At 44.6% G+C, this 20,965-nt stretch overlaps 1 protein-coding gene across 3 annotated transcripts; it reads right to left on the reverse strand.

Annotated features, from left to right (window-relative positions):
• Positions 1-44: 44 nt before the first annotated feature.
• On the reverse strand, positions 45-20,965 carry LOC149306207 (testis-expressed protein 2-like). Of its 3 annotated transcripts, none has more exons than XM_089540092.1 (13): positions 20,410-20,965; positions 19,728-19,846; positions 10,608-11,989; positions 10,203-10,403; positions 9,676-10,003; positions 9,058-9,290; positions 8,781-8,927; positions 8,279-8,378; positions 7,981-8,113; positions 4,949-5,089; positions 3,859-4,071; positions 3,237-3,357; positions 45-2,316 (listed from the first exon to the last, which is right to left on the reverse strand). In XM_089540092.1, exons 3-13 carry the CDS (start codon positions 11,961-11,963, stop codon positions 2,191-2,193), a joined length of 3,099 nt encoding a protein of 1,032 aa, XP_089396218.1. In that variant the 5' UTR covers positions 11,964-11,989; positions 19,728-19,846; positions 20,410-20,965; the 3' UTR covers positions 45-2,190. The 3 variants fall into 3 exon arrangements, with proteins under 3 accessions (XP_089396218.1, XP_089396217.1, XP_089396219.1); XM_089540091.1 differs by having other exon boundaries at positions 19,409-19,846; positions 20,410-20,964; XM_089540093.1 differs by lacking the exon at positions 3,237-3,357 and having other exon boundaries at positions 2,256-2,316; positions 19,409-19,846.

The following is a 20,965-nucleotide window of genomic DNA, read 5'->3' on the forward strand; positions in this document are numbered from 1 at the left end:
GGATTAATGTTTATTTACAAGGAATTTGACTGTGTGGTGTAAAAAGTGCCCTAAGATGGAAGAGACCCTTGGATGAATGAATCCAATACTTTGGATTCTCCCACAGAAAAGAAGCAAAGTTGTATTTGAAAAAGAAGGGGCGACAAATGCAAAGACACCCCAGGGATTGACGCAAACCTTTATTTTTCCTCCTTTCTGGTTGCCTCTGACTTACACAGCATTGGTCAAGGTTTGCAAAGCCCTTTGGTTGACCTGACCAGTTCATCATTGTTAACTTGCCCATAGCTATTGCTTTGTTAATTTTTAAAACTATTATTATTATTATTATTATTATTATTGCATGGAAGGTAAAACAGTACCATGGCGATCCGCTTCATGCTGCAGAGTAGCTGCTCTCCCACCTCATTTCAAGTCCACCTTCGGTTGCATTCATTCATCCTAGATTTGAGTGGGGTGAAGGTATGGGGCAGAGGATGTAGGTCACTCTCATCCACAGCAGAGCAGAGAAGGGTTTTAGAGCCGCCATGGCTCTCTCTATCGTGTGTCGTTCGGTTCTTTAGTATAAAATATGGGTCAAGCTTGCAGAACCCATACATTATACTTAAGTCACCTCCCAACGCAGCGATTTTATGGCTGCCTCCTTCAATAGTCTTCAATCTCAGGCAGCAATAAAGCACATGCCACCAAAGAGTTTGTGAAAGCCCCTCAAAGAACTTCCTGACATTGGGCTAGTCTACATGTAAGTGTTCTGCACAAATTGCAAAATTTTGCACTGATGCTTAATTGTTTTCACTTTCCTGTGCAAATAAGCATCTGTTCAGCCCCCTTGCTAAAAATGCTCAGCCATGCAAATCCATGTGAAAGGGGCGGCTGACCACATGTTCAATAATGCACATCCTCACGGATGCTTTGGCAAAAACCATCATTCCTTCTTTTGCAGAGTATGAGAAGTTTGTCACCGGTCCTTGCAAAAAGCCCAAATTCCTCTGAATTGCATGTTCTATCCAAATGGAACAAGGATTTAATTGTGCAGACAAGCCCATTGCCAACAACCCTTTAACATCCCAAAATGCCCCTCAAATACTGTGGCAAAGGCTTCTTATCATCGGGCACTTTAAGAGTCAAAACCAGATGTGCATTGTCAGTGCATTTTTAAATCCTGGGATTTTAAGAAAATATATGTGGAGAGGGTATTTGAATCAAGACCACAGGATGGGAAGTTTTAACATTCTCCCATGGCCATTTTGCCCCTTCCAAAAATGTCCAATTGCCCTTGTTCAATATTCTGTAATATTCCCCCTCTGTTTGGCCAGAAAGAGTCAAACCAGATATTAAGGGGGACATGGATTCCCTATGGTTAACTTGGTTTTCCTTCCAGTGTGTGATTTCCTCAGAGATGTGTGCCTCAGCAAATGCAAGATACATAGGTGAGAAAAATCACGTGCTATGACCAAAAATATCTTTTACTACTTGGGGGAGCAGTTCTGTGAGAGGCTCCAAACTTTCTCTTCCTTTTGCTAAGCCCAGTAGGAGAGGTTTCATGGAGGCCCACAGAGTATATTATTTATGGTTGCAGGGTGTAACTAAACTTTCAGCTCTCTGGCCTCAGGACTGAGAGTAGCTAGCAAGAGAGAGGAACTATTTAGAAACCTCAGGCTTTAAGTTCCAGTATTGATCTCCATGCCCCACGGACCCAGGATGGGAGCAGCCACGCTCTGCGTTACCTGATCACAGAAGACTTCTTCTCTTGTCATTTCTTCCAGACGCGGTTCAGTTTGACTTCATGGTCCCGGCATTTAAGTGACAGATGCCGAACATGGATTGCCAAAACATAACCTGGATAAGAACTCCAACGACAAGACTTAATTTGGAGTTTGTCTTGTTTTGCTCTCAGTAAAAGGTGAACTGAGATGCTATGCAAATTCTTGCTTTTGGTGAGAGAAAAGGATGGCTTTCTTCTACCTGGGATGTCTCCTCTTTGCAAACGTTGTCCTGTGAAACGGCCAAAGGGGGGAAATCTCCCATCTTGTGTCAACACACCAAGGAGCTGAAACAGTACGACAGCGACCAGGAGAAGGAGGTGAAGGTGATGGTTGGTACTTGGACACAGGTTCTTTCACTGCTCAATTGCCTTGTTGGTGGGATCCAGCAAGTGTCCCAAGCTGGATGAGCCACATGTTGGGCAGCTCCTCAGCATTTCTTCACCCCTTCTCCTTGGAAATCCTTTGGGAGTCCCTCTGAAACCGGCTGGGAGTCCAAACCAGAGTGCATGAGGGGCAAGATCAGGTCATCCATGTTTGGCATCACTAAAATTTTCTGGCGGGAAAGAAGGAAGAACCAGCTGATTTAATTTAATTTATTTATTCATGGAACACTTATCTAGCCTCAGAGGATGGCCACCGTAAGACCCCTTTGGAGAACTTTGCCAAGAAAGCCCTATGATAGGTTCGCCTTAGGTTGAAGGCACACAACAACAACAAATATATATCACCTGACCTATGTCTGTTGTTCCTGTTGTTGTGTGCCTTCAAGTCATTTCTGACTTATTGTGACCCTAAGGTAGACCTTTTCACAGAGGCTTATTTTTGGCAATATTTGTTCAGAGGGTTTTTTCCAAAATGCAGTAATCCAACGCACAAACTACTACACCACTCAGGCTCTTGCCCTAATATCTACAAGCAACTGTTGTTGTTGTGTTCCTTCAAGTTGTTTCCAATTTATAGCAACCTATCATGGGGTTTTATTGGCAGGATTTGCTCAAAGGAGGTCTGGCATTGCCTTCTGAATATGACGTGTCCAAGGTCACCCAGTGGGTTTTCATGGCTGAGCATGAAATTGAACCCTGGTCTCCAGAGTTGTAGTCCAACACTCAAACCACTATGCCACACTACCTAGAGACAATAAAGCAACAAAAAGGACGATAAAAACCCATGTACCGAAATAGATAGTGTCACTCACCCAAGGTCACCTAGTGGATTTTCATGGCCATGTGGGGATTTGAACCCTGGTCTCCTAGAGTCCTAGACCAACATTCAAACTCCTGCACCATGAGCTCAGAAACTGCCCAGTCCTTGCTAATAGTCACAGACAGAGCTATCCTTCAGTGTGTCTAGCAGCAATTAATTTCCTTAATTTGTTATCGATTGGCCCGTTTCCTCACTGGTCCCAGCTGACTTGCTTGTTGGCCCCCAATTTTGCAACCCACAACCACCAAGTCACTACCATCGGTCAGGTACCTGGAATTCATGCTGAAGCTTCTTCTCTATCCATTCGGTGACGTGAATGAAGGTGACCTCCCGCTCCCCTAGCTTTGGGCGGACCTTCAGGTCTAGCTGGGGTGGGGTCCGGAAGCTGTACCTGAAACCAGTATGGCAAAAATCATAGAACCGTATCATAGAATCATAGAGTTGGTAGGGACCCCCAGGGATCATCCAGTGCAATCCCATTCAACCACGCAAGAAAACACAATCCAAGCCCTCCCTGTGATAGATGGCCATCCAGCCTCTGCTTAAAAGCCTCCAAAGAAGGAGACTCCACCAGACTCTGAGGTGGCATCTTCCACTGTTGAACAGCTTTTACCATCAAGAAATTCTTCCTAATGTTGAGATGGAGCCTCTTTTCCTGCAGTATGAATCCATTACTCCATGTCCTAATCTTTGGAGCAGCAGAAAACCAGCTTGCTCCATTCTCAATATGACATCCTTTCAAACATATAAACATGGCTATCATGGTCACCTCTTAACCTTGTGGTCTTTTCCAACTCTAGGATTCTATGAAGCCTTACCTTTGGCTTGTGAATCCCCCATTCCCCCCAAAAAACATATCAGCTTTCCCTGCCATGGCCTTCCCATTTCTTACCAGACTCGATCCGTCGGAGGTGGAGGGATGTTCACCATCAATGTCCCTGTCAGTTCTTGGACCTCCACAGTCAACAGTAACGGTGTGTTGGAGACCTCCTCAATCTTCTTCTTAATAAACTCATTCTCGGTGGCCTTCTGGAAATATTTGGACTTGGCAATCTTGTCCACGAAGCGCAGGATCTTCCGGCTGGTGCTGTTGCCCCCAACATGGCTAAAGGGAGAGCGGAAGGAGGGGGGTCAGCCTTAGGTTCACAAAATAAGGGAGGGAAGGGGCTGTATGCCCAAATCAATGCATGTTTATCATGGGATCCCCATATTGTGGAAAGTCTGAGTGGAGTTGCAGGGTGTTCACTGGGGCGAGAGATGTCATGCACCTCAGTTCAGCCTTGGTCATGTGTTTTGACCATAGTGGTCCCTCTGATAATAAGCAATATCTTCACAACATCCTGATCACATTTGGTCCTGGTTTGGAAGCTGCTCCCCATAAAGCTGCTCCCTTGTTCTCACAGGTAAAAATGTAGTGGTTTTTTTTTAAATTTGTGTTTTTTCCACTTTCACTGGGGTCTTGTGCCCCTAACTCCAGCAAATGTGGAGGACCCACTGTAATGTATTACTTCTTTGAACACTACATAATGGGAACCAATTACAGGTTGAGCCTCCCTTACCTGAAATGCTGGGGACCAGAAGTGCATTGGGTTTTGGGTTTTTTAAAAATAAATTATTTTAATTTTTGGATTAAGCACAAAACTCATTTCTGTTTCGTATACACATAGCTCGAAGGTAAATGTATACATAACATTTTAAAAAATATTTTGGCCATGACAAAGGCCCGTGGATGATGGGACAAGGGACTTGACAATCTGGCTGACAACTGGCCCCACAGTGAACGGCAATCAGATATTTGTTTGCTACATGTTAAATGTTATGTTCACACAAAGTTTGTGAACACTAAACCATCAAAAAGCAAAGGTGTTGCTGGCTCTGGCACTTATGTGGACAATTTTGCATTTTTGGATTTTGGAATTTTGGATAAGGGAGATTCAAGGGATGTACTTTTTGCAAAGGAAGTAACTTCCCAATGGCTTTACCTTTCAGGCCCAAGAGGGGTGTTCCTCTCCCCCAGGATTCCCCAGGGCTCAGTGGCAAGTGGGGCATCTTCTTCATCGGAGGAACCTGCGCTGGAGGACTCAGCATCGCTGTCAGCCAGAAGGACCAAGCGGGGCTTTATGCTGTAAGGAGAAGGAGGACAGAGATGGGTGACCCTAAGCAGTAGCCGCTATTTGCAAAGACCTACTTGGAAGGAGACCTGGCCTCATGCAATGTTGCCAGTCTCAGGACCTGTCTGTGTTATTTGCTGAAAGCCCGTTCCCTGGGATTAAAAAGATTCCTCCTGGTGACTGTGACCTACATACAGGAAGAGATCAAGAAAGATTTCTCCATAGTAAGGAGGGAGCTGTTAGAAAGCTGTTCTTAATGGCTGCTGCCTTGAGTTTGCAAAACCTGAGTGGATGAACAGGGCTCTCATAAGCAACAAGGGAGGCAATCCTGCCTTCCCAAAACATCTCAGGTCTCTGGGTTTGAGCCTCCACATGATGGAGGGACCAGGGCAGTTAACGTGGAATCATTCTGCTATAATTGCATAGTGTGAAAAGACCTGGGGTGCCTTTGCACTGTGGAAATAATGCAGCTTGACACTACTTTAAGTGCTGTGGAATCCTGGGATTTGTAGTTCCACCAGGGCTTTAACCAAAGAGTGCTGGTGCGTTGTGACATTACAGATCCCAGGATTCTGTAAGACGGAGCTGTGGCAATTAAAGTGGTGCCAAACTGCATTATTTCTACAGTGTAGTTGCATCCAAGTCTTTTCACACTATGCACTTATAGCGGTATGATTCCACTTTTACTGCTGTGGCCCCTCCATCTTGGGAATTCCTAAAATGTGGGTTTTTGTGAGCAGTTTAGAATACTCTGCCTCTACCTAGAAACCAAAATGAATCACCTGAAGCTATCATATTTAGACATATCATCAAAAGCATGACACTGGAAAAGAAGATAATATCCAAGTGGAAGGCAGTAGAAAAACAAGGAGAATGCAATACAGATGAAAGGACTCCATCAATGGAGCTATGGCTGCTGTCCTGAGTTTGCAAGACCTGAGCAGGGCAATGGATGAAATGGGCTTTTAGAGGTCTCTCATTCGTCATAAGTCAAAGCTCACCTCATGGCAAAAAAACCTTCACAACAATGGCTGTTGAATGCCTTGAAGTCATTTCCAACTTATGGCAACCCTAAGGCAAACCTATGATGGGGTTTTCTGGGCCTGAGAGTGTAAAACTGTGTTCAGGACCTTAATTTATTTTGCAAATGCCAGCGTGAAAAAGAAGAAGGAGTAGTGAAAGTGACACCACCATTCCTTGGAAAAAAATACACACCCACTCACTATAAACCAGTCATGAAATCATGAGATAATATCCCTCGCAAGCCATTTCTGCAAAACACAAACCAGAGGTCAAATACCAGCCAGCCAAATAAAATCCTTGCGTTTGATTACATTATAGGGATATTTTCCTAGAACTAGTAATTCTCCAGCTGTCTGGTGATCTCCTGGTCTGACGAACAAGAGCAATCTCATGAAACAGACGGTTCAACACTATCTCTGGGCTTGCAATGGGGCTGAGCCCAGGGTTGGCTGATTCTCATTCCTGTCATTCCTCTTTCTACCTTATTTGGCTGAAATTTAACTGACTCCTGGCTCTCTGAGCACAGACGGGATCCTTTGCCCCCATTAATGGAGTTGTCTAATCTGATCTTGTTCCCTAAGAGGCTAATGCAAATCATGTTTTTTTTCTCTCTCCAAGTCTCTTGCAATTAAATTGAGGATTTATTGAGAGCAGGTTGTTAACTCTCTCCAGATTGGGACTGGGCCACTTGGCACACATGCCTGGCATGCAGATGGGCACAGGGGCAGTTGTGCCAGGACTCTTATCTGGGAGGAACCACAAATATTTGGGAGGACACATGATTACAAGGTGGAGAGACACATGAAACACTCATGCAGAGCGGGGCGATTCAGAATTAATGCAACCCACCCCAAACCAGTTGAAAAACAAATCATAAAGTTCAATATTAAGTGTAGCGTACACACAACTTGCATATTGCCAAACCCTTTGGAAGCTAGGATTTCTGAGTTCTGCAATTAAAAGATAAAAATCAAATTCTAGTACCTGCTAAAAGATGGGGAATGGGACAAAGTGAAAATATTGTGTGGTCTAAAAGGAACAAATATTGCATGTATTGACAAGTTCTGTTATGGAGAGGAAGGAGAAGGAAAAAGAGATGATGATGATGATGAAGGTGAAGGTGATGCTGATGCTGATCAAATATTTCTATGAATGTTTTACATATATTATCTAACTGCAATCTTGTTAAGTAAGTCACCCACGATGAAACGGAGAGACTGAGACTAAGGGTGCATCTAGACTGTAGAAATAATGCAGTTTGACATAGCTTTAACTACCATGGCTCCATCATATGGAAGTCCCTGTACTGGGAGGAAGGCAGGATATAAATAAACATAAACATAAACATAATAATAATAATAATTCTGGTATTTGTAGTTTGGTGAGGCACCAGCACTTTTTGGGCAGAGAAAGCTAAGGACCTTGCAAAACTACAAATCCCTGGATTCCATAGGATGGAGCTACAGCACTTAAAAGTGGTGTCAAATTGGATTATTTATACAGTGTAGGTGCACTCTAGGGTAGAACGGAGTAATCTAACATTGATTTCCAATCATGTAAGCAAAAAGTAACAATGAATAAAGGTGCTTTCAGAGCATGCAATTCCAGTAGGCAAGTTCCTCCATGTACAAAAAGTTAAGCTATGATATATTGTGGTGAAAATTAAGTATTGAGAGGTATTGTAGAAATCATGTATTCCATTTTACAGATGGCAAATGTTAAGATGGAGGGCTTTCCCACTGGACAGCCTTTCCAGGGGGCAAAGACTGAGAAGCACAAGAGCAGCTGAATTTCTACCTGTGTGGAAGGACGTTATTTCAAGCCCCCAAAAGGGTAATCTCTGCATGCAGATGCTAAGAGAGGCACGTAAAAGGTCTTACCCTTCCTTGCCGTTGTCTGTCTTCCCGCTCTCCTCTCCCACGGCTTCTTTGCCCAGTTTGTACAAGTTCATCTTTGTCTCCAGGGTCATCTGCAGAGATCCACTGTAGGTCACTTCCATGTCCACCCAAAGCCCTGCAGCATAGAGAAAAAGTCAAACATAACATCATGTGGCTGCTGGGATGTATTGGCTAAACTCCAATCAGATTCAGTGCCAGGGGAACAACGAAACAGATGCACCATTTTGCAAGAAACCTGGTGAAGAAGATCACACTGTCACAACTTTATTTATTTATTTACCTCGATTATCCACTGTTGGGCTTGATGCACTAAGTATGTGCGGGATGGAAGCCCCCATATCCAGCTCTGTGAGCGTGAGTTCATTCATGAAGTATGGCAGCTGGATAAGACCCAACGAAAGATGAGAAGAAAGCACAAATAAGTTAGCAGTAACCAAAACCAAAGAAAGCAAGGTATTTGCTACCTAGCCATTAGGAGAAAAGGTCTTATCTATTTTGTTGGGAATGCATGAAACCAACATAAATAGATAAACAAACATCCCGTTTGTTGCTCTCCACAAGAAATCATAGCAAGAAGATATCTGGGTTGTGAGCACAGGCTGTTTGCCTTTGCTTCATTTTTTTTTTGGGGGGGGGGGGGGCTGATGCCAATGATGTAGGTTGGTTTCTGTGTCTCTTTCCTGGGCAATAGTGTCCAGTTAACCTCCAAGAAGCAGCCTTTGGCCAGTTCCACCAGTATGAGACTGGATGTGGAAGTGAAACGTAGGGTCCCTCTTTCTGACCTTGATTCTGCCCAGTTTCTTCTGGATCTTGTTTGAAACTTGGTCGGCCCAATATTTTTCCCTTAGGAAGTCCCAAAACATCCGGCCGAGCACCGCGTTGACCCAAGCCGTGTGTGGTTCGCCAGCCGTGTTTGCATCCCCATGGATCTGCAAAGAACAAAAAGGAGAAAGCAATTGATCACTGTCCCTGTTTGGAAGTCATCATCTTCGACTTGAAGAGGTAGTTCTCCAGTTGTGCTCATCCAAACTAGTTTCAATTAAATCCAGGCTTCCTCACCTTTTTGGGGGGCGGGCTGCTTGCTGGGCTGAGGCAAGGGCTCTCAGGTGGGCTGGAGTCATTCCCCAGAGGGACGATTTGGGACATGTACGTGTCATAATCCAAGAGGAGCTTCTCTCGGACATTGACCACTAGGTCTTTAGGCTTGACCACAGAGAGGAGGTCTTCTGTACTGCCTCGGCTGCTGCTGTCACTGTAGGTCCCCCTCTCCGATGGGCTCAGCTGGTTTAAACCTGCCCAAGAGAAAATTAGTAGGTTGACCTGGAGAGAAAAACCATCAGCTCTGTCCCCATCCCAGAAAGCTGAAAATTGACCTTTTTATCACCTCTCTGTCTCCCATGAATCTGATTTCTAAGCTTCTTGCATAGACATACAACGGCCAGTCCTGTCTCATGACTTCCTCATACCCTCCAACATATGAAGATGAAAACTGGGACACATGTGGCCAAGAAACATCAGAGTATGGCAAAAGTTATTAATGGGGAAGAACATACAAGCTGGGAGAAGCTGCAGCTGTTTGCTTTTACCAGAGCTGACTAAAGAAAGAGCACAATTTTGCCCATTCTGCTTTTCTCTCCCTCTTGCTCCTTTTGCATTTTTGCAGCATTTGCTTTTTACCTGACCGGAGTTCACTTAGGTTGGCATTGTGGGGCTCACTACTCTCTACCCGGGAAGCCCTGGCGAGATGCTGGAACCATTCCTCCTTATCCCGTCCGGTGCGGCCAAACAGGTAAAGTGTCCTTTCCTGGTTTTCGGCCGGATGCTTCATGGGGGTCTCTTGGCCTGGAGCCACCCTCTTCTTTGTACTCTTCTCTCTCTGATGGTCTGGGTCTTGGTCTCCAATCCCTTTGCTGCTTTGGTCAAGTTGGTCTGGGAAGAGAATGCAGATGGGGTATTTCTTGTTCCACATCCTCTTCCGGGCCAGACCAGGTGGGACTAGGAAGACCTGGAATACCAAAGAGAAGAAGTGAGATCAAAATGGCCATAGGATCATGCTGGAAAGGGTTGCTATCTTGGGGCCAAAAGCTGAGATCTTTAAGTCATTCTTGTTGAGTGCCTTCAAATCGTTTCCAACATAGTGACCGTAAGGTTTTCTGGGGCTGAGAGCATGTGACTTCCATGGTTTCCCTATCCCAGGGACCTACCTTGGCACCGCTTATCTCATAATGCCGGTGATTCACAAAAACTGCCTCAGATATTTGTTCCTCAAAGGTGGCCCGTCGAGGGATGTTATTCTTGGGGTAGGAGAACTTCATGGTGGAGTCTTCCAAGGTGACGAACACGGAATGGGTGAGAGACGGGTGGTAGATCTCCGGATCATAGGTGTACATTTGGTTCATCCATCCCTGGAAAGAAATACTTTTGTGGCATGAAATCATGCATTTGTTTTAGGGCTGCCATCCTAAAATTAACCTTAATCCATGCTTTAGTTTAAGTGGATTAAGTGCACCCAGATAAATGTGTTTCTAAAAATAATTCTTGAGAAGAAGGGGGAAAATATTTGTTTTTAGATTCCATGTGTTGTTGCTCCAAATCAGCTCTCCTCCTACCTTAAGCATGTTGGGTTCCCTTGTCTGCTGATGCAGCGGGTCCAGCGTCAGATTGTCCTCTGGGGTCTTCATTTTCAGTGGAGAAAGGGGACGCTTTGGCACCAGCAGCAGAATGATCAGGAGGCCCAAAATGAACCCACACGCCAAGCCGAGGCAGAGGCCGGAAATGTAAGGGGGCAAAGGCAGGACAAAGTAGTTATAGGCCAAGATGGCAATGCAGGCGAGGGCTTTACTTGGCACAGAGCTGCACGATTTGGGGGGACGGAGGATGTCCAGAGGCTGAATCATCCGGATTTCCTCGGCACCTCCGCTCTTGTCCTGACCCATCTCCACCACCTGGATGACGTCCTCATAGGAGCAAATTTCATACCGGCAGTTCGAGGAGGGACGCCACTTCTTTTCTGCAGGGTGAGAATCTTCCGTTTGCCCTTTCCTACATGAATGGCTTAAAATGGCACCATGCTGGTCAGTCTCAGAATTGGAGAGCTCCGTCTTGGCCTCCAAAATGGCAGGCTCCTTGCATGTGTCATGGGCATGGTTGCCAGAAAGGTGCATTTTGTGTTTTGGCGACAGGTTCTCCTCCCCCATGATTTTGCTGAGCCGGCTAAGGGGTTCCTGCATGGCTTCCGAGAAACGCCTTTTGGTGTCCTCAAATTTGGCTTCCTGAGCTTTGAAGAAGCTGCCTTTGCTCTCCGAAGGGGAAATGTTGGGAGAGGAAGGCGCTGTCCTCGAGTCGCCATTTTTGCCCTTGGGCTGGGTGATCTGTCGCCACCGATGGACGTTGAGCTTGGAGTCGGATTTCGATGGCGTCACCTCGGGCTCCAGGCGTGAAATCTCGGTGGAAATGGACTTGACCAAACTCAACAATGGCTGGGACTTGAGAGAAGAGCCATCACGAGCCTCGATTTCCGAGGAAACGGACTTGACCAAGTTGATCAATGGTTTGGGTCCTTGTGGGTTGACAAGGAGGGCTGACTTTTGGGGTGAGGTACTGGGGGAGTTGGAAACAAGGGGAACAGGAGGCGAGAACCCCGATTCGGGTGGAGATGGAAGAGGGGATGATGGCACATGGAACGCGGACTCCGTTTGGTGGGCTTCCTCCTTCCTGAGTTCCTCTTCGCATGGCGAAAAGCTGTCTGGTGACTCAAGGTCTTCTTCTTCTTCTTCTTCCTCATCTAAGGCAAAGATCAGTTCATTCCCATGTTCGCTTTCCCAGTCCTCTTCTCTTCTAGAACCTACTGTGGGGCTGGCTAACTTTGGGGAATCAGGAGCTTCATTTCCCTGCAGAGGAGACGGCTGGCGAGGAGAAGACTTTGCTGAAGAAGGACCTGAAGCAACTAGAGGATGGTCTGCCATCTTTCACATCCTTACTGATGCAGAGCCTACAAAAACAGAAAAAAGCATTAGACAGATGGAACGGGAGAGACACCAACCTCCAAAGAGAGGTATAGAAATATACCTTGAGCCCCACAGATGAGCAATTCAATCCCACAAACCTTTGTCAGCTATGCTAAATACACAATGGCCTGCAACCTGTTCATAACACACACAGGCGTTAGGTTTTGCAACACATACAGAAGTAATTTTATGGGCAATGAGCAATAGTTGCATCCATCTGACAGCAGCATAAGTAGAGTTGTCATGATTAATAACTGAGAATTGTGGCACAAGGGAGCAAGTTAAGAGATTCACATGGAGCACATTCATATCAGCTTTATCACAGTTACAAGAATTATGTGAAAGTATCTTGCCAAAAGTCAACAAAAGCAAAAACCAGCATTCCTGAGTGTGTAAATAATAAACTAATAATAATAATAATAATAATAAATTTATTTATACCCCGCTTCTCCAAATGATCAGTTAATTCCTCCATTTACCCTTCCTTTCTAATTAGCCTGCTCCTTCTAAATAAACTGATGCCAGATATTAAAATGAAATTCTTCGTTGCATTGTGACCACGAATTTTCATAGAATCGTTCATGATACACCCCCAGCATTTGGGACTGAAACAAACCCAGTTCTTTTATAATCTGGCTTGCTGATTTCTCAGTATTTTGGTTTGTTGGGTCCCTTTCTTTCCAGTTTGCTCTGTGGATGTGTGTGATTTTAAGTCGGCCTTCGCTTCAAGCTCAAGAGTGACTCATGCATTACCACATTAATTTTAAATCCCTCGAGGTGGTTTAAGAAAAACGCAATGAATTAAAAATACACTGCACTGCTGGGAGGGAAAGTGTCTACCAAGATTTCTAAGGGGTCACTCACACACACACCCTTTATATATCTGTATGTTGGCGTATGTGTGTGTACTATTACATTGTGGAATCTGGTTATTTTGGCTTGTAGCAGTACTACCAGGGTTGTAGTGTTGTAGTTGTGTTATAGGAGTTTATCACACATGAGGAATTTCTCTTAATTTTGAATGAAAAGAAAGTGGGGCCAGTCAGTAGTTTAGTGAAATTACGTGAATGCTCATTGCATTTGAACTGGCTTCCCAGTGCCCAAAAATAGCATGCCATTGCCCAAATTTGTGTGTGGCGGTCTATCACCCAATAATGTTAAACCCCATGATGGCGTTCATATTGCCATTGGATTATACTTCCAATTTGTCTGATAAACTCCATAGTGTTGTGTTATGACTGTAAGTGGGGGGGATATCAGCTCCATTAGAGTCCTTTTATTTACTTTTATTCAGCTACCTTTTATTTATTTCTTAAAAGCATCTTTCTAGCCCATCCATACAGTGATATGCTTGGAAGTGTGTGGCCAATGCTTGCTGGAATCTTATTTTTAAATGTTGCTTAAAATGATCTCCAAAGAGCTTGTGGTCTTAGGTTGCTGCCACACTGCAGAATTAATGCAGTTTGACACCGCTTTAACTGCCATGGCTCCATGGCATGAAATTCTGGGACTGGAACTTTTGTGAGATATTGAGGCTTCTCTATCAGAGAATTCTGGTGCCGCAACAAATACAAATACAAATCCTATAGCATGGAGCCATGACAGTTAAAGCAGTGTCAAACTGGATTAATTCTGCAGTGTGGCAGCAGCCTCACTCTCTGCAATGCTAGAAAACCGAGGAATGAAGGAAATGTTTATTTTTGGGGTGGGTAGACTTCTTATCTGCCCTCATCCCTTCCCCTTGTAGGTACATCACTGCAACCCATGATAAACGCCAAGTCTACAAACAAACCAATGCAGATGTCCTGCATTGTGCAGTTTCTAAGTACTCCAAAAGTATTCCTCATCTCGCAAGAGGTTATTCACTGAAAGCCCAATCGATCCAACCGTAAAAGAGGGTCCAGATTTAGAAAGCTCTCTGCATCCAGAAAGACGTTGCGAGGCACTTTGCAAAAAATTAAATTAAAATAAAATAACATTTCTTGCTTGGGAAAAGGGACCACTGCTATCTGGTGTTATGGCAATATGGGGCAGTAAATCAATTCATGGAGGATGCCAGAGTCATCCGCCAACGCATGAAATGCAGCTGGTCTATGACCTTCGTTTGGCACCACTTTAAATGCTGTCCCACCAGCCTATGGAATCCTGGGATTTGCAGTTTCACAAGGTCTTTAGCCTTCTCTCTCAAAGAACGCTGATGCCTCACATAACTACAAATCCCATTATTCTGGAGGATGGAGCCATGGAAGTTAAAGTGGGGTGAAATGGCATTATGTATTTCTGCAGTGTAGATGTCTCCTTGGGAGCCATTGTAGAGTAGTGCTTTGAATGTTGGACTATGACTCTGGAGACCAGGGTTCAAATCCTGGCTTGGCCATGAAACACACTGGGTGACTTCAAACAAGTCACATGCTCTCAGCCTCAGGAGAAGGCAATGGCAAACCTCCTCTGGACAACTCTTGCCAAAAAAAACCCTAATAGGTTTGCCTTAAGGTTGCTGCAGTTGGAAAGGACTTGAAGGCACACAACACACAGCAGCCTCAGTATGTGTCTGCCATTAAACAAGTAATGCAGTTCAGATATTACGTTATAACAGCGGACAACACATTCAAAACATATTGAAATCTACAGAACGTATCAATAAAAAAACCCCTACAGTTCCAAACAGTTAAAAACCAAAGAGTTATTTAATAAGGAGGTTTTTTCCCCCTGCAAATTAAAGGAGAGCAGGGAGGAGGCCAAGCGAGCCTCTCTTGGGAGAGATTTCCATCAACTAGGAGCAGCCACCAAGAAGGCCCTTTTCTGTTCTCATTTGCAACCACTCATTGTGATATGTTTTTAAGGCTTATATGGTCAGATGGGGGCTTTTGGGTAGTCTGGACCTAAGCCATAATTCTTGGGGATTTAATCAGGCAGATGAGTTACAACCATCAGAGACCTCCTTTGCTTTGGAGTGACTTATGAATGACAGCAGAAAAGCTCAGGAAATCCCGCGTCTAATTATCTCCTGAATGCCAATTGCTTCTGTGGTTGCTTCGGCCAACAAAAACATTTTCTTGTCGCTTCTTGATTAAGGGCACTTCTGCATAGGAGAGTTAACGTTGATTGAGTTGGCAGGATTCCCATCCACTCCCAGCAATACTGGGGATTTATTAGAGCCAGCGTCTTTAGAGCCAGCATGGTGGTCGTGGTTTGAGCATTGGACTAGGGAGACCAGGGTTCGAATCCCTTCGCCCGGCCACAAAACCCCACTGGCTGACCTGAAGCACAAGTCGCACACTCTCAGCCTCAGAGGAAGGCAAAGACAAACCCCTCGGAACAAATCTTGCCAAGAAAACCCTCTGAGAGGCTTGCCTTAGGGTTGCCATAATGACTTGAAGGCAAGCAACATCAACAACATCACTACTTTGGACAGATCGTGAGAAGACAAAGCTCATTTGAAAGGACATTAATGCTTGGTAAGGTAGAAGGCAGCAGGAAAAGAGGGAGACCCCATTAAAGATGGTTGGACTCCATCGATTGCAGATGCAGCCATGGTTATCTGCTTGAATTTGTTGGGGAAATGTAGCTTTAGACACCGTTTTGCAAAAGCACTCAAAATTGATCTGATGAAACCTTCCTACAAAGGTAGATAAGGTCAGGACCCCAAAATCCCATACTGCCCCATATAGACTGAGAAATGGGGCTTATTGCTATAGACTACCCTAAAGAAAGGGCTTTCTCTCTTACAAAACTCCGTTCTCTCTACCAGATTCCTGCAGAAGACCACAAGAAGGCATCAGTCCAGGAAGCTCTGAAGCCATGAACTAAAGCAACATCTTTATTGTAGGCCTAATGGATTTATATATACACATATATATATATATATATAGAGAGAGAGAGAGAGAGAGAGGATAAGTGGTTTTTGGAAGGTGGTAGAGGAAAGGAAGCCAACACACCACTGGCATTTTCTGTTTGAGAAAGAAAAGCAAGCTAACCTGCTGCTTGGAGAGAGACTGGGAGGGAGGCAAGCTTGTGCTGGGATAAACAGATGTCTTCTACCTCTTAAAGGAGCTCCGCTGCTAAGGATGCGCTAACTGGATCATCGACTTTAGGTCCCAAACGGCTCTCCTTTTTAGAAAGTAAACTCCAGACCATGCAGCTGGACGGAGACGGCTGCTAAGAATTTTTAGCACCGAAATTCCCTGCAAAGCTGACAAGAGACCCTCAGAGCGCTCCATGATTGATTACTGGGCCAAATTGCATTGTAGGTGATGCCAGGTTTGGAGAACTTTTAGGAGGGTGAGGATACAGAAGAAGATGAAGAAAAGGTTGAGCTTTTAAATGAACAACCTTTGGCCCCTTGCATGCTGTCAGACCTCACATTACCAATGATCTATCGCTATTATTGCTCATGCACTGGGTTGCACACTGCAGAGGAAGAAGTGGCAGAGGGCTCTGGCTTAATAAACATTCACAAGGTGCTTCACCTGCCACAGATAATAAATTCCGCTCCATGCAGAGGGATGCAAGCGCTCTAGAAATCTCCCTGGGATGAATGGCTGGCCTAATTGGGATTGGCAGCATCCAGAGGGCATGGGGGCTTCCATTGTACAGGACTGAGAGCTCTGCCTGCTGCCTGTCGGCCTTCTCAGAGCCGCTATGCAAGAGCAATAGCACTCATGGACGATGTCTCTCTGGGATGCTTTTGCAGTGGATTCCTGCACAAGAGGAGATTGGAACAGATCAGTGGATCAGTGGCTTCCAACCTTTTCTATGCCCTAGGAAACGTAGAGGGATCTTGTAGCACCTTTGAGACTACTATATATACTCATGTATATGTCTAGAAATTTTAGTCAAAAAATTGACCCAAGAAATCTGAGTCGACTTATCCATGGGTTAATGCAAGTACTGAACTTTAACTCATATACATATATATATATATATATATATATATATATATATATATATATAGTGTCCTGGAAGCACTGATGCCTTCTACTCTCTCATCCATCCAGCATTCTTGCTGGAATTTTGCAAGTTCTTTGGCATTTGTTTTCTTTTGCTTCATAGATCCTTGGTTACATTACCCTAGACTTATCCATGGGTCATATCCAAATCCATAATTTTGACCCCAAAACCTGTCCTTGTTTTATACATGAGGTCGACTGGGATTCAAGACAACAAACAGATTAAATCTAATATCCTACATTAAAATAAACACAAGCCCTAACTGAGAATAATTGATAGGATTCAGGTTTTATTTTGATGTTGCATCGATACTCAGAAGATCAGCCAATAAACAGAAATTGTATCTTGGATTATATTGGCAATTATATTTACGTAGCAAAAAGACTACCTGGATTATATTATCAACATGGTAGGCTGCATGCAGGAGTTCACAGAATCATAGAATAATAGAGTTGGAAGAGACCGCAAGGGTCATCCAGTCCAATCCCATTCTGCCATGCAGGAAATCCAAATCAAAGCATCCCCGACAGATGTCCATCCAGCCTCTGTTTAAAGACCTCCAAGGAGGGAGACTCCATTATAATCTCTGAGGAAGGAGTGTGTTCCACTGTCGAACAATTCTTACTGTCAGGAAGTTCTTCCTAATGTTGAGCTGGAATCTCTTTTCCTGGAGCTTGCATCTATTGTTTTGTGTCCTGTTCTCTGGAGCAGCAGAAAACAAACTTGCTCCCTTCTCAGGATGACATCCCTTCAAATATTTAAACAGGGCTATCATATCACCTCTTAACCTTCTCTTCTCCAGGCTAAACACCCCCAGCTCCCTCAGTTGTTCCTCATAGGACATGGCTTCCAGACCCTTCATGCTCATTTGTAGATGGAAAGGCTGTAGAAATTTAAATTCTGGTTTTGCAGTTTCAGTGCTGCAATTTGACTCTTGCCAGTTTGCCTATTACATTATAAGCCAATGGGAAAATGCCCAAAAATACTGGCTCAGATTCACTTTAACAGGGTGAATTGTTGTGTCAGTAGTGCATTGAATCCATGCCAGGTTTTCACTAGGTTTAAAAGAGCTGTCCATAGTGATATAGGTGTTTGGAGTGCTCCTTGATGAAAACCTGGAGTGGATTCACTGCCCCACTGACCTGGAGCTACCAGAAGCCACTGATCTCCAAACCTAGGTTTTTGTTATAGACACCCTTTCATCAGTTTATCTGTTGTTTTAAAGGGTTGGGGTCGATCCCTGCCCCAAGGAGTTTGCCATATATTGATGTTTCACAAGAGGGAGGAGAGAGGAATGACAGAAGGAGAAAAGAATCGGTGGTAAGAAGGGATGAGGGTGCGCAAAAATATCCTTCCTAATCCCAGATGTGTGTCACCAAAATAAATACCGTTTGTCCAATTTAACAGATGTCATAGGTAAGTGACACCCTGCAAATGGGATTTCTCAAAGGCCCAGATGTTCAGGTTCAGATGGCATTATCCTACTGCAAGCAGCAACGAAATATGTTAAATAACCTGTCTAGTTATTATGCAGTATTTGTATCACTTGTGCTGAGTTTTGAGCAAGATATGCTGTATGTCTGGCAGCGAAGGCTGTAGCCTAATTTAACGTGGGCAAAATACCCTTCGCCAGGCTTGCATTTCTGTTCAAAACCTCTCATGCACAGCAAAGGATAAAACAGCTTGCATTCATTAATTGTTGCTATGTTGTGGGTGTTTGTGAGATGCAGGCAGTATTTTTCTTTTTGGAAGAAACTGGCAACTACAAGTAACCTGAAATATGGAATTCTATGGCAATTTTTTTTGTTTTAAAAGAAGGAGTGATTCTACAGTCTTTCATGTAGTATATTATGTTTTAATGTAGTATATTAGTTTTAATTTGTATGTTGTTTTGAGTCCTGGTTTTGTGGAAAAGGAAGGATATAAATAATCCACCATCATTATCTCTAAATCCCCAATGGTCCCGATTTCAAGTTGAGTGTGTGAAACTGAAGATAAAAATGATACGGTAAATGCAGTGGTTTGAGTGTTGGACCAGGGTTCAATTTCTGGCTTGGCATGAAACCCAGTAGGTGACTTTGGACAAGTCACACACTCTCAGCCTCAGAAGATGGCAAAAGCAAGCCTCCTCTGAATAAATCTTTCCAAGAAAACCCCTTGATAGGGTTGCCTTAGGGCTGCCATAAGTCACACAACACACAAGCAATGATACAAGACTTGTTGAGTGCCGTCAAGTTGTCCCCAACTTAAGGCAAACCTATTGTGGGTAAGACTTGTTCAGAGGGGGTTTGGCTTGGCTTTCCTCTGAGGCTGAGAGAGTGTGACTCACCCAATGTCCCCCAGTGGGTTTTCAGGGCTGAGCAGGGATTCGAACCCTGGCTTCCAGAGTCATTGTCCAATGCTCCAACCACTGCACCACCAATGCAAGCACACTAGCTTTGCTCCAGACTTACCTAGGAATATTTCGGCAGAAAGGAAGCCTGGTGGTCCCTTCCTTCTGGGTGGTTCCTCATCTGAAAACAGCCTTCTTCACCTCCTGGCTCTCAAAGAGAGATGGCCTTGGGTCAGAGACAGGCTTTTCTAGATGGCCTTCCCAAAACCGTGTGTTGAACTTGGACGCTTGGACACTCGGACTCTTGCGTGGAACAGCTCAACCAATGGCACACCTCTCCTCACTTGCTTTCTGTGTCCTGGATGGAAGTGATGCACTGAACACTGTATGCGACACTAACACACGCACACATACACACACAAACAAACAAAGCAGACAACCTTGCAAACAGTGAAGACCGCAGACCCAAGTCCAAGCGAAAAGCTCTCCTTCTACGGAGTCGGAAGCTGAGGGCCTGGATTGGAAGGTCTCTTTCGGCTCAGGCTTCTTTCCATCTGTTCTGAGGGGGAAAACCACAGCAATGAGAAATAAAATCCTGCCTCTTTTCCTGTCTTTCCTATTTTGCACCATAAAACATATCCCTGTTGGCCACATAGCAAAATACAATAACACCCAGAATCCACAAGACAGAAGTATCTTTTCTGGTATCTATTCTGGTATCTATTCTGCACCAGGCATTTTATGGAATGAATATATTCTATGCCTTTCTACTACCAAATGGGTTAACTATCTGTCTTAATGAAGATCCTAATAATTGAAGAGAAACCTGTCCTGGGGTAAAATCAACATCGATGTCTATCTGTCAATCTGGTTGCCTGTCTCTCCTTCTTATCTATATCTTATCTATATCTATTGGTCTCTGCCTCCTAATTCCAAATTGCTGTCTGTACATGTTCCATTTCCCCCTCTGCAGCAGACAGTCCAACAAAAAGTTACTCTCTTTTGCATTTCTTTTTCACAAGTCCCCCAAATGCACGGCCTAGCCCCCCCATTATCCTCCCTAAGTTAGAATGCTATGGGGAGACCCACACATATCATTGCCACCATTTTCATCACACTTACCAATTTTTGCATGCAAAATCTCCTTCCTTCAGGTGCCAGATCTGGACTTCTCCTCCTTTGGGTCCAGAATGCGGCTCAGCCCCAGTGATCCCTTTCTCATGGCCCAGCAGCTGCTGACCAGAGGCGGATTATCTACCGGTTTGAGCAGGAGCATCCTCGGCTTGCATCACCACCTGATTGGATTTAAGCTGGAAGACAGCCGCTGACACAGCCATGCCCACCCAGGCTGGAGAAGGCTTGGCAAGGCAAAGAAAGCAAGCCCAGCTTGGGCACAAGGAGGCCTGCCAGCCAAGGGATGCGGTAGGGATGGTGATGCTGAGTTCCCTGCATCCTTTTTAGCTCATTCTGGTCCTGATGCTGCAGCAGCGGTCCAATTGCAGGGATCTTTCTAAAGGGAGGGTCTCCTTCTCCAGAAGCCAAAGGGACAAATCCCACTTGTCTTTCCTAGCTGCCTGCGAGGTCTAGGAAAGGAAGAGATGGAGGAAGAGATATACATGCACAAAGCAATCTTGCAGGGATGGGAATCAACAACAGACTCATGCTGCAAAGGGCCTGA

This window comes from Sceloporus occidentalis, unplaced genomic scaffold (genome assembly GCF_023333645.1).
Source record: "Sceloporus occidentalis isolate IW3139 unplaced genomic scaffold, rSceOcc1.0.p SCAF_10, whole genome shotgun sequence".
Classification (NCBI taxonomy): Eukaryota; Metazoa; Chordata; class Lepidosauria; order Squamata; family Phrynosomatidae; genus Sceloporus; species Sceloporus occidentalis.